Source organism: Nicotiana attenuata, chromosome 6, assembly GCF_001879085.1.
Source record: "Nicotiana attenuata strain UT chromosome 6, NIATTr2, whole genome shotgun sequence".
NCBI lineage: Eukaryota > Viridiplantae > Streptophyta > Magnoliopsida > Solanales > Solanaceae > Nicotiana > Nicotiana attenuata.
This window is the reverse complement of record NC_031994.1, coordinates 73287976-73302149: the sequence shown is the minus strand read 5'-3', so window position 1 is coordinate 73302149 and position 14174 is coordinate 73287976. Positions and strand designations below refer to the sequence as shown.

General features: G+C 39.4%; 1 protein-coding gene across 1 annotated transcript; it reads right to left on the bottom strand.

The window, feature by feature from the left end:
- LOC109227206 (THO complex subunit 4D-like) lies at positions 284 to 5518 on the bottom strand. The gene is made up of 7 exons (XM_019392270.1): positions 5260 to 5518; positions 4153 to 4381; positions 3171 to 3323; positions 3019 to 3087; positions 1827 to 2008; positions 1356 to 1409; positions 284 to 686 (listed from the first exon to the last, which is right to left on the bottom strand). Exons 2-7 carry the CDS (start codon positions 4339 to 4341, stop codon positions 506 to 508), a joined length of 828 nt encoding a protein of 275 aa, XP_019247815.1. The 5' UTR covers positions 4342 to 4381; positions 5260 to 5518; the 3' UTR covers positions 284 to 505.

Below are 14174 nucleotides of genomic sequence, written 5' to 3'. Positions count from 1 at the left end.
CTTAAATGTACAGAGATACCTAGACTAGAATGCATCAGAACTGAAGCAGCCACCAATGTCACCCAAGTGATGCGCTATACAAAGATCGAACAATATTATACATTGTAGTTCAACTTCTTAATAACCGTGGTGTCCAGACCAGCTTGCACGAACCTTGACTAGGTTTAAACACAGAAAGAAATCATTGTTTTGAATCCCGCTGAGAGCACTGAAACACATTGAAGTTCAGCTTTGTCGTATTTCATCCCACGCATATGCTTGTGAATTAGTTGCAGATCCATGGTTAATAATTGGTTGGTCACAGAACAAAATAACGCAACTATATAGTCATATACTACTGCATAAACGTTCTAATAGGTCATGTTACAAACCATTAAACCAAAACCAGTATCCTCCAAATCTATCAGATATCAGAAAAACCACTAAAACATTCAGGAAACTCTTTACAGCAAATGTTCTTGCAATTCTTTCCCTTAGCCACAAGGACTGAAAGTACACACCATTATTAGGTCTGCATAGCATCTGCAGTAGCATGATAGTTTTCCAACTCCTTGTCAAGTTCTTCCGCTGACTTCTCAACGCCGTTCTTTCTCCCCCTACCGCCACGACCACGACCACGTCCACCTCCACGGCCACGACTGCGCCCACGCCCCGATGCAGTACCGAAACCTCCACGGCCCCTTTGACTATAAAGTGAGAAACAAGACAATTACTTAGAAGTCCAACAATTTGTTTAACCAAAACAATATGACCGCCATCTTTATCCTTTATCAAGGGTTTCATCTATTTAATTTATTTCCACAAATAACAGGAATTTCAATCTGATGTAGTTACTTTTACTTAATCGTATATTTGATTTCAATTAAGTCAATGCAGCCATGAAGAAGAGAATACGGTAAACATCTAAATCCAAAAAAGAACTCCTAACTCTTCAATATCAAACGTACATTTGATTTGCTGATCCAAAAGGATCTCTTCATTTAACATTTCATTGTAAATAAGAGAGAGATTGCACTAACAGAGAAAAGTAAGCTATGTGTAACATCAACTTCAGGTGTGAGATGTTAAAAATTGCAAACAAATAGATGTCCAACGTCCAAACTCTCCACAATAGAAGATGTCTTGGAATAGCTCAAGATGAAACAATATGCATCCAATTAGGCTGTATAGAGTGTAACATTGCAGTCTGACATCTAATAACATCAAATTTGTCAAAATTGCCTTAAAGCAAAAACCTACCATTCTACTGGTATATGGCCTTAGAGCCAGCCTCCAAACAAACATGTTCCACCGCTACCCTCCCGGTAACTAAACAACATCCAGAGAATAAATAACTGTGCAAATCAGAAACTCACCTTGAACCACGATTAGCAGCAGACGCGGCACCCCTTCCACGAGCTGAGCCAGGCCTGCACAACACACAGGTTCACTTTAACTGCCCAAAAAGACCCGTAAAACAAGACTACTTTTGAGAAACAATAATCCTATAAGAAAACCCCAACCAAAACAACCACACCCTGCATAAAAATTAAACTACAAACAAGCAAATGACTCTCACATCAACAGGGAAAAAGGCACAGGTCTGTCATTATAATAGGGCAATAATGAGATTCAATTATAATAAGCAATCTTTGGCTAAAGCACTACTGAGAAGCTAAAAGCAATTATGTGGACCATTTGCTATTACCGACAACCCAACACGGAGTGCAAAATATTCTGAAAGTAAAATGGCGGTACATACTGCAACAGTCGGTTAATAAGCATGGCTGTGACACAGACAACCAGAGATACTAAGAGAGGGAAAGAAAGAAATTAAGATTACATACATCATGACAACTGTCCTCCTTCCACTTCCTCGTCCAACATCTACACGAGCTGATAAAGGCATGTCTGTGGGGGGGGCAACAACTTCTATCTTCATTGGCTTCCCATCCAACTGAACATTGTTGTATCTTTTAAGTGCTTGGTATGCATCACTCCTTCTGGCAAAAACCACCTCAGCTGCACCCTGTAAGTGATTAAAAGTTTAGCATCAAGGGTAACTCCAATACTACACAAGCTAGTACTACAAAAACAACTACAGTATTTAATCTAAAAGAAACAACTGACAAACTGATACACGTGTAAAAGACACAGAAAACCAGGATGAGTACCACGAACTAACAGTTGAAGATTAAAAAGAAGAGAAATGTATAGATCATCAAGCTAGACACCAGCATCATTGGCCAGCTGTTATGATAAAGAGGTGATCTACGAGTGGCTTGAGCAGCTGATTTGAAATTCTATGGCAAGTTAATAGGAACAAGACAACATATATATATATATATATATACATATATATATACACACACACACACACACGTATTCAGACGTGTGCCATGCAGATTATTGTTTTTCCCGTACACTAAACTCCAATATTCATTTTTCTCAGGCTTACCCGCCAATGAGTCTTTACAATTACAACCTCACTGCTTCAAACCAATGATTTCTACTCCATCTTAAATAACAGATGTGATCCTTTGACATGACACAATTATACAAAGATAAAGAGCTCAAAATGAGTAAGGTTATTAATTAGAAAGTATGGGATATAAGACTCGCATGCATATGAGCTGAAAGCTGGTTCCAAATGTGGGTCCCGTGTATTACTTTGCATTTATCAAAAAAACTAGATATTTCTAAAGTCTCGTAGGAGGCTATTTCCCTCGTTAATTGAACTACAAATACCAGTAGATGCATTTCTAAACCACATCAAGCTTCAAACCACTCACTAGGTTCTTCTCAGAAACAGTTGGTAACATTCCTAGAAGCAATGATAACTCTTTTTGAGAAGGTGATAAATTGTTTCATTTATAATATGCAGCTTTAAGCCCAGGCTGAATTGTACTTCAATTGTCTAGTTCAAACTAGGCAGCATACATATCACCAACTGATGAATAACTTGTCCATGTGATAACAAAGCAATACGAGTAAAAGTTAACGCAGAACTATGCTTTAAATTAGCAGAAATTAACTTACACTTGGACGACCATTTTTGTCATAGTGGATAGCATATCGTATCAGTTCACCAATCTCGGAGAAGAGTTCCTGTGTAGCAAGTCCTCTTTTAACAGATCTTGAAAGATATCTAGTGCGAAGAAGTATATTTGAAAGACATGCACAAGCTGTACCCTTATATCAGAATTTGTCACTCCAACATCCAAGTTGGAAACATACACCTTAGTGCCACTCTCCAATCCAGATGATATCCCTGCAGCTCTAAGACTATCTTCAAACAAGCCATTGCCATTCTGCCATGGCAAATTCTTCGTTCTGCGGAAAGACTGAAGAGAGCATGCCCAAAATATATCCAGGTGGAAAGTTAAAAGTCAGCAATACTACCAAAAAATAAGAAAGATAACCATTCTTCAAGATTAAATCAGATATCATCAGCGTTCCATCGAACTAGGAGGAGTTTCTTACGTCGAATTTCTCAAAAACAATGAAATCTAATAGAGAAAGAGGAATGAACTATGGATAAAAGTGTTGGTGGAATGGAGGATTTGACCCACTGCACATCAACAGGTCCTTAAACAAAAGGTGAGAGCTCCACTTTTGATGTTCAGTGAAGGAAGCAACTTTTGCAAAGAGGCCATGAACTAGATTGTAACAGAAGATCTCGACTCCACAGCAGTTCCACATATTGCAGTTGGATCCATTAGGACAATCACAAACTCCCTTTTAAAGCAATTGCTATTAGATAGTGAGGATTAGAGACGGTTAAGAAAGTACAACCCTCTAGATGTTATGGAAATTAAAAGGTGAAATCTCTTTAATTTTTTCCAGTTAATGAAGCACTTCAAGCAACATGCTACACAAAGAAGCAATGTGCCACAACAGGGCCACCTGAATATCCCATTTTATCAAAATCCATTGCACGTTCATCGAAGAAAACCCATTCGAATTGAAGGAGTTAGAGGATCATCAATACTTTGCACTACCATTTGACAGCTTATTACGTCTGAACCAAAGTGGACTTTCTCCTTAGAGCCAAACATGCCAACCTCTTGTATGTCAATTCTATAGCAAATATACGGAGAACCCTCCGTTTCATTTCTAAAGCATATGAAATTGTCTAGGAAATGCAAAAGACTCCATCAGTTTCGAGCTTGCCTTGGCAATTCTGTTGGCAGATGGCCGAGCATTTACACCAAGTGGCACTTTACGAGGAGCTCCTGTTGTTCTTCCACCTCTAAATGATCCTCCTCTTCCACGCCGGGCCCTGCCTTGTCCTCTACCACCTCTCTCAGTATTTCTCCTACTTTTTATCATATCATCAAGAGTCATATCCAAGGAAGCCATGACGTATTCAGGCAACAAAAACCTCAGCTGAAAAATCAGTCTGCAGACAAGGACGAAGTAGTTATATATTTTAGTACTTAACTAAGTATGAAGCAATAAGTGCAGAAAAGGGAGAAACATAGAGAGACCAGAAGTTGAAACTTCTGACACCATACTCCAATCAACGAACAATATTCAAATCAGAGCTAAAGCTCTAACAGAAAAATCTTCTACAATAAATAAGCAACAAGAGCATGTGATAGTTAAAACACATGGCGTCATTGACAGTAAGTTTCATATCAACAAGTAAACTGGTTAATTCAGCACAGATGGCATAACCATGGATCTATGAACCCAACACCAAAAAGTGCCAAAGCCCATACAAGTCCTCTATATCAATTCTTCCGCTTATTGAGGAAAAGTTATAGACAATAGATTTAAAACATTATAAATCCACAATAATACATAAATCTTTACCAATTATATTCTGTTTCAAAAGTAATTTGTCCCCAATTTAGACGGATGAATTATATCAATGAAAAACTAAAGACATGTTGCTAAACACACACAGATGTAAATCTGCAAACAGAGGCAGATGCACGGTCTAATATCACGGTTCAGCTGAACTATCTTCAGCCCAAACCCTGTATATGTGTTGAGAAATCTATTAAATATGTATAAATATTAAATTTGAACACAGTAATACAAATAGTCAATGGGTTCCGTTGGCATCCCGAACCCCATAAATTGCAATTCCTAGATCTGCCTCTGTGACTGCAAATCAGCCCACAGATAATTCATCCATAACAAAACATGATCTTTACAACACAGGTGTAAATATCCGATATGGGTATGTGAAATTTTTTGCTAAATCGTAAACATACAACAAATTAAATGAAAGATCCATGTAATAAACACGAGAAAAGAACAGAAACTTACCAAGATCTGCGATTATTGGAGGAAGATGTAGAGAAATAGAGGAGAGGAAGGGGAAAAGTATAAAGATTGAAGTTTTAATGGGGAGAAGTGTGAAGATTGAAGCTTTAATGGGGTAGAGATTGAAATTTTGATGGGATTGAAAGAGATTCAGGAAAATATTTGATCTAGAGGGAGAGCAGCTGGATTTCAGAGAGATGAAGCTGGTGACTTAGGGTTACGAATTTGCTTTTTGTCGAGAGATACAATGGCCAATGGCAGAAGAGTAATAAGGAATTTTATATGGAATGGGGTTGTTGTGGGGGGGGGGGGGGTCAGCAAGTCAAGGAGAAAAACACGGTTTCTAGGCCCATAAAAACAGGCTTTCCTTCAAAGCACAAAGATGGGCTTTCTCTATAGGGCCAAATTACGGGCATTTGCACAAATGACCTTTCTACGTCTACTAGCGTAGCGTAAAAATTGAACGGGCACCCTATTTGATCACCTCCATTTAATATGTATCTACTTTTAAAAAAAAATTTAGCTTTTACCCACTTTTTGAACAACTTCAGGCAATTTTTTCCTCTTTCTTCTTCTTCTTTGGGTGACAGTGATTTTATATGGTGTTTGTGAACACATTTTAAGGTAGTTTATAATTTTTTACAGTGGTGAACTGCTGTAGCGCTTTATTTTTTACTATTGATTAGGGTTTTTTCTTTTTCTTTTTCTTAATTGCAAAATAGGTTCGTTAGATTTATTGTTGTTTTGACAAATTGATGATTGGGGTTTGTTCTTGGTGATATTTGGAGGTTATGTTTCAAATTTGAGCTCATTTGGAGTAGATTTAGGTATTAAATCGTATATTGGATTGTTAAAATTCGAAGAATAAAATTCTATTTCTGTGCAATTTGCACTTCATGCCTATTTGGCATTAAGTGCATGAAAATATTGGTTGCACTTCAGACTTTTTGACCTTAAGTGCATTTGCAATTTTTCACTTCAGACTTATTGGCCTTAAGTTTAGGAAAACGTTTGTTGCACTTCAGACCTTTCGGCCTTAAGTGCATCTAAAGTGCAAATTTTCGCTTCAGACTTATTGGCTTTAAGTGCATGAAACCATTGGTTACACTTTAGACCTACTTGGCCTTAATGCATCTGAAGTGCAATTTTTCACTTCAGACTTATTGGCCTTAAGTGTAGGAAAATATTTGTTGCACTTCAAACCTTTTGGCCTTAAGTGCATCTAAAGTGCAAAATTTCACTTCAGACTTATTGGCCTTAAGTGCATGAAACCATTGATTACACTTCAGACCTACTTGGCCTTAAGTGCATATGAAGTGCAATTTTTTCACTTCAGGCTAATTTTTTTTTTAACTTCAGACCCAATAAGTCTAAAGTTGATCATAATATGGATAGACTTGCAATTTTTTTTTGCAAAGTGAGTATAGATTGAATTGTGACCTCAAAACTGGGTATAAATGCAAAAGCCCCTGGCGTAGGCTTGCCACTTTTTAAGTCAATGTCATGAAGTTTCACTTGTAGAATTTAAAACTTTATGATAATAGCCATTTTTCACTTGCAAAGATTGAAAAGTATCTATTTTTGAATTTATTCCTTTTTATGCCAAGATAAAAATTCTATCTCGTTAATTCAGTTGGCTAAATTTTTCTGCGAAAAAAAAAAATCTTCTAATTATTTTTAAAGACAAATTTACTCCATTGGAGACAGAATTTAAAGAATTGTCTCTAAAAAGATAAGGCGTAAATAATCTAAAATTATGGGAACTTTACCATATTTGTTATAAATAGAATTCTATTTATGGTGAATGTCCATATTTAGAGAGATTCTAGGGTTTATTATTTGGTGGCTAAGTCAACCTCTCCCTATAAATAGAGGGTTCTATTCCATTGTAATTCACCCCAAAATTCAATAAGAATTCCCTCTCTCTTTCTGTGCAATATTGCTCTTATTCTTTTATTGTTTTACAACACGTTATCAGCACGAGACTCTACCGTCTCAAGAAGATTAAGAAACATGTTTTATGTTTTCAATATCCAGTTGCGCCTATGCTGAAAGGTTGTGTATGTAAGTCAGTAGTGTTCGTTGTCTTCACTTACCTCTCAGAGAAGAATTAGCAAACAACAATTGATCAAGACTTAGAAGACTTTTCAACTGTGAATCAAGATTAGAAAACGTGCAACAGTCTTTATTCAATGGATCAAACAAATGTCGATATCTCTCCAGGTAAACTTGGATCAAAGTTCAATTGTAAAAATATTTGTTTAATTGATTCATGTACGACACATACAATATTCAAAGAGAAGAAATATTTCTCTCATTTAAGTATGTGTAAGGCAGATGTTACTACAATTTTTGGTAGTAGTAATTTAATTGAAGGCTCTGGAAGAGCTACTATAACTCTGCCTAAGGGAACAATACCAATCATAGAGAATGGAATGTTCTCCTCCAAGTCCAAGAGGAACTTGTTGAGTTTTAAAGATATCCGTCGAAATGGATATCGTGACAATAGATGAGAATAATCTTGAATATCTCATCATTACCAAAAATGTCTCGAGCCAAAAAAGGGCTATTGAGAAGTTCCCATCTTTGTCTTGTGGCCTGTATTGGACAAGAATTAGTGCAATTGAGGCACATTCTATTGTAAACCAAAAGGTTACCGATTCCAATACTTTTGTACTTTGGTGATCACGCCCAACTATGCCTTATAAAAAGAACTCTGCGGACGTTGCAAATATAACCCGAGTATTACGCCCAGGGTTGAATCCACAGAGAGTTAACCTATCAACCGCTATCTTCAGACCCACTAAGTCTTCAGAACCAGCTTCCCAAATATTCAAATCTCAGTTGAGTGTTCTTTAATAACTAGCTTGCAAATAACTAAATGGCTGTAGCTAAGTAAAAAAAATAAGGGTTGTAAACAATTATGAGAAAAAGCTAAGGCAATGATTTCCCCTATTGATGGAATCCCTTCTGTTTATGCTCATACAAATTTACCCACACATCTCTATCAATCATGAACGCTAATCTTGCCGCAAATCTCTCCCGAGTAATCACAGTAATCTACTATTGCACTCTCCCGAGATACACTAGCTTGCTTTATTTAATACAATTCACTTTAGATTGCACCCAAGGCTTCGTTATTCCTAATCCCGCCTTTAAACCCGCAATTATAGATTCCTCTAATAATCTAGGAGTGGTGTTGTTCAACAATACCCTAAATATGCACTCTCTTCCAAGTTATGCACACTAAATAGGCACAGCTAATTGAGGATCCTGTCAATTAACTACAACGAACACGAAGTTGAACAAATAAAGATTAAACTAGCAATTTGTATTCACATAAACAAGAAGTTCATCACCCAATAGGTTCCATCAACGCCTTAGACAAGGAATTTAGCTACTCATGGCTATGGGAAAATAAACTAAGCTTGAATTCATCATAAAATCAAAAGAAAAGAAGAAAGATGTTTAGAGTATTTTCTCCCAATCTTTTTCCTTGCTAAGAAACCTAAAAAAATCAATACATGCCTCTCTTGGGCGAAGTCTAATGTTTTAACTAGGGTTTAGGTCTAAAAATCCCGTAATTGACACTTTGGTCCCTGAAGTTTACTGCGCCTGCCGCGGTTCTGCCGCGGTCGCCGGGAATCCTCCAATCTTCTGCAGCTGCTTCCCACCGCGGTTCTGCCGCGGTCGCGGTGGAACCGCGGTGGATCCAGTTCTCTGAATCTTCGGCCTGTTTTTGCACGGGTCACTTAGGAAATTTCACAGTTGGCCTCTTTTTCATCACTTTTGACTCCAAACCTGCTCCTTAGCCGTCTTTATACATATATCACCTACAAATCATGAAAAGCACTAATAAGAGCATTTTGTCATCACTTTTAGCATTAAAACTACACAAGAAGGTGATTATTTAAGGTGTGATTATAGTCAAATTCACCTATTATCAACACCCCACACTTAAATCTTTGCTCGTCCTCGAGCAACTAAACCACACTTCTAGGCCTAACTGCTCAATGCATTGCCCCAATTTATGTCACACCTGCTATTATCAATGATTGACCCAAGCAGTGCACAATCATATCTCAAATGCAGACTCTCATACCAAGACACACTTGTGCTCACTCTAATTACTCTAACAGAAGTGAAGACTCACTTTTTCTTCCTGAGTCACAATCCCTCACATAAACAAAATCTGAGAGAAGTTCCACACACATAAAATTCAACATTAAGGAACCATATATAGAAAGAATTCACTCACTCTTGCCCCTAGTGTAATACTCTACTAATCGAGCCATTCAGTCAAAGATCAAGAGGTCTTTATAGGTTGTAATGTAGGCTAAGGGACGGGTAGGATATATTTGGATATAGTGACTAACCTCCCTAAGCACTTTTAATACACACTTCTTTTTTTATTTTACCTTTATGCTCAACCCAATCATTACTCCACATTTTGTTTCACTTGTGACCCCCACTTTTCGTTAGGTACAACTGGCTGCTTCTTCTTTTTTTTTTCTTTTCTTTTCTCATCTTTTTTTTCTTTTTTTTTTGATTTATTGTACACTGCCAGTTCACCAACCAGAACCTTCATTCTTGATTCCCCTTTTCTCTCTTTTTTTTTTTGGTTCTCTCCCACCCCACACTTTGACTTTTGTATATTCTTTATTGATTAAGTGCTTCTAGGAGGTAAGGGTTCAAACAATGAGCTTATTCAAACACAACGATTTAGATTATTATAGGGTTATCAAAGAACAGGCTTCAGGCTCAAAGGGGTTAACTATGGTAGTATGCACAGGTGGATTCTCAAGTATAAAGGGTTGCACAAAGAAATGCCTCAATCATCTCTAAGACCAAACGACTTCTATTTCGCTTTGCAAACACACATGGCAAATTCTAGGTATCATATGCAGGCATAGGATGTAAGTAACAACTCACACACACTTAGCATGTAACTCATTCCGAATCAGTTCATCAACACAATCATACGAGTGTTCAAGCCAGACAAGATGTGCAAAATTAAGGCATATATTATGAGTCCACAAACAAGCTTAGACCTTACACCCTTAGTTCGTTTTCTTTGCAAGTGTGCACATTTGGGGTTACATTCTGACCTTCACCCATTTAATCCTAAAACTATAAAAGAAAAATCTACCTAACCCGGTTCAAGAAAAACCCTTAGAAAAGAACCGTGGTCAAAAGAAAAATCAAGGGGGAGGTACTACACTACCTAAAAGAAGAAAATAAAATAAAAAGAAAATTCTACATGGACTACTTCCCTCAAGAGTACTGTCCACATAGTCCGTCATCAGGGAGAGTCCTCTACAAGTTTTTTTTTTTATTTTTTTTTTATATATATATGTCTGACTTTGACCCTCAAGAGACCCGTCAACAAGTGTCCGTCGTTGGGCCAAGTCAGCTACTCCTAATATAACTTACTCACATATGTAGACCACATCTACTGCTACCACACAACAACAGCTATATACATTTGAATACACCGTTAGAGCAAGTCTCCCACCCCACACTTAAAATCATGGCATGTCCTCATATCAATACAATAAAGAACAGAAGAGTGAGAAGACTTCCCTGAGACTCAATCCGAGTCGGAGACGGTGCTGGGGTCTACATGGCAGGCCCTCCCCAATGCGCGTAGCCAAGCCATAAACCGACTCTCAGATCTTGCCTGCCTCTGTGACATGGCGTCCATCCGTGTGTGTAGACCATCCACCGAGGTGCGGAGATCCGCGACCTCTTCCTCCAAGGAGCGCAGCATAGGCCGGGAGGACTGTGAGCGTGATAGGTCTGCTCCAAAATGGGGGCGCCGAGAGGGCCCGGCACTGTCAACAGACCTCCTGGACGGTGCAACAGGGACCGGATCATCCTCCTCATCATCAATCTCAATTGTAGTGCGGGTGCCCCTGCCCACTCTGATGCTAGAAGCTTTGAAAGCTGCTTTGGGAGGCAAATCACCATCACCAGGGTTGGTAGGGGTGTTTCTCATCAAGCACAATGTGGTCACCAAGGAAGGGAAATAGAATCCCTTTGTCAGCAGCGGGCCCCGTAAGACCATTTCATCTCCAATTACCCGTGCCACATCAAAATCCATCCCTGTCACAAAGCACTAAGTCAACAGTGCCCTATTGAAGTTCACGTCCGTGGTATTGCTAGAAGGCAGGAACCTGCTACAGATAACAGTCAACCAACACTTGGCCAGGTGAGTGAAGGAGTTAGAGTTGAGGGTTATTTGGTCACGTATCCATATGGGCTGCCCCCCTGTGCAAAGTACATCCGTCATGACCTCCCATGTCACCCCGGGCCTGTCATGGTAATAATCGACATCACTGGTGAACGGAGGCAGCCGCAACACTCGGCGAATTGTTTGAATTTGAGCACTGACCACCATACCCCGAACAATCACCTCCCTACCCAAGTTCAATGGGCAATTGGCATAAAATTCACGAACCAGCATCTTGTTAACTGGTGCAAGGTCAGCAAATAAGAACTCCATTTCTCGCCTCCGTATCTCTTCATACATCTCCACTTTTTCGGCTCGGAGGGCTGCCCGATCAATCGGGATTTCAGGGATAAAAGTTTTGGTAGCCTTGGCGTTGAAATCATCCTCTGCCAGTTCCGATTGGAATCTGGACTCATCGTACGCAGGTCGTTGGGAGCGCCTGTGCCTTTTGGGAGCCATTGGACCTGCAAATAATCAAACAAACCTATCACATATGTCCTAGCTAGTGCCAATAAGGTGGTTACTTAGACTTCACCACCCAATGACACCAAATATAGCTCCTGACTTCACTCATAACAACCCCCACAATAGCTCTATAATGTTCTTACCACGTCCGGTATAATACACCCCACACTTATTCCATTCAATGGTACCCATGACATACAACACCTCGATATAACAAACACCAATCCACAACAAATATCACCATACCAACAATACTACTCTACAACAACTAGCAGCAACAATATCTCAACTACACAACAACCACCATCAACTACAATATTTCAACAACAACCACCGTCAACTATAACATCTCAACTTAAGTTGGCGTAAACACCCCAAAATATATACAACTTAGTGCCACAATTTTCGGTCAACACATGACCCAATCCATACTATACCACAAAAATCTAAATTTAGGCCTCCAAACCACCAAACAACTTCACAATTAATTAACAATGGAGACCCAATTAAGTTAGCACCAAACAACCTCATCAACATCAACTACAACAATGGCAAACATAAAAGAAAGCAAACAAAATAAAAAAAAATACAAATTAATACACTAATCCTAACTAGGATTTAACTAACATTGTTAATCTAACAATTACACTACTTATAATAGAAAGAAATAGAGAGGGAGAAGATTAAATTACTTGAGGTGAAGAGGGAGAGAAAATGGGGGTGTGGTAATGGAGGTTAGAGAGGAAGAGGGTGGAGAATGGAGGTTTGGGGAAGAAGAAGAAGAAGGGATTTTTTTTTTTTGAGAAAAAGAGAGAGAAAAAGGAAAGGGATGGGGGTTGGGGCGGATGTGTTGGGGTATAGATAAGGGTGGGGGGTTTTGTGGGTTAAAAAAAAAGAAAAAATTAAAATTAAAAAAAAAACTTACTTGGGCCGCGTCTGTATTCGCCGCGGTTCTGCCGCGGTCGCGGTGGAACCGCGGCAATGAGTTTCCGCGATCCTTTTTGACCGCGGTTTCACCGCGGTCGCGGTGGAACCGCGGTCGAAGGGCCTCTCTGATTCTAACGCCCAGTTTTTTTTTTTTTTATAAATAGATTACAAAGGTCACAATTACAACAATGTCATGGGTTGCCTCCCACGTAGCGCCTGATTTAACGTCGCGGCACGACTCATATGAGCGAAATTAAGGTTCGCTCGACCTCTGGGGTTCATTCAAATGCAGCTCGGTCATCTCCTTAGGCTCGTTCATGCCCACATACAATTTCAACCGCTGACCATTGACTCTAAATGTACGAGATTCATCTTCAGTAGAAACTTCCACAGCTCCGGAAGGAAATACTTCGACCACGCGAAATGGTCCAGACCACCTTGACTTTAGCTTACCTGGGAATAACCGCAGTCTTGAGTTGTAAAGCAGTACCCTGTCTCCAGGTTTGAAATTTCGTTCAATGATGTTCTGATCGTGACGCCTTTTCATTCTCTCTTTATATAGCCTTGTGCTCTCAAAAGCCAGATACCGGAACTCCTCTAGCTCATGTAATTCCGTGACTCTCGACGTGCCCGCAACTTCCAAGTCTAAATTCAGCTGTTTCAGTGCCCACCATGCTTTATGTTCCAGTTCTACAGGTAGGTGACAGGCCTTCCCAAATACCAACTTATATGGTGACATACCAATTGGTGTCTTGAATGCTGTCCTGTAAGCCCATAGCGCATCATCCAGCTTTCTTGACCAGTCAGTTCTTGTAGCATTTAAAGTTTTTGTCAATACGCTCTTGATCTCTCTGTTGGACACCTCAACCTGTCCACTGGTCTGTGGGTGGTATGGAGTAGCCACCTTGTGGCGCACATCATATTTAGCCAACAACTTCTCGAAGGCCCGGTTGCAGAAATGAGTTTCTCCATCGCTAATAATTGCACGCGGTGTCCCAAAGCGGGTGAATATGTTCTTCTTTAGAAACCCGACTACCACCTTAGCATCATTGGTGGGTAATGCAGCAGCTTCCACCCACTTGGACACGTAATCTACAGCAACAATGATGTATTTATTGCCATAGGAGCTGACGAAGGGACCCATGAAATCTATCCCCCAAACATCAAACACTTCCACTTCTTGAACTGGGTTCATGGGCATCTCGTGACGCCGGAAAATGTTCCCGGTGCGTTGACATTCATTACAGCTCTTGACCCATAAGTGAGCATCCTTGAATACCGTTGGCCAGAAAAA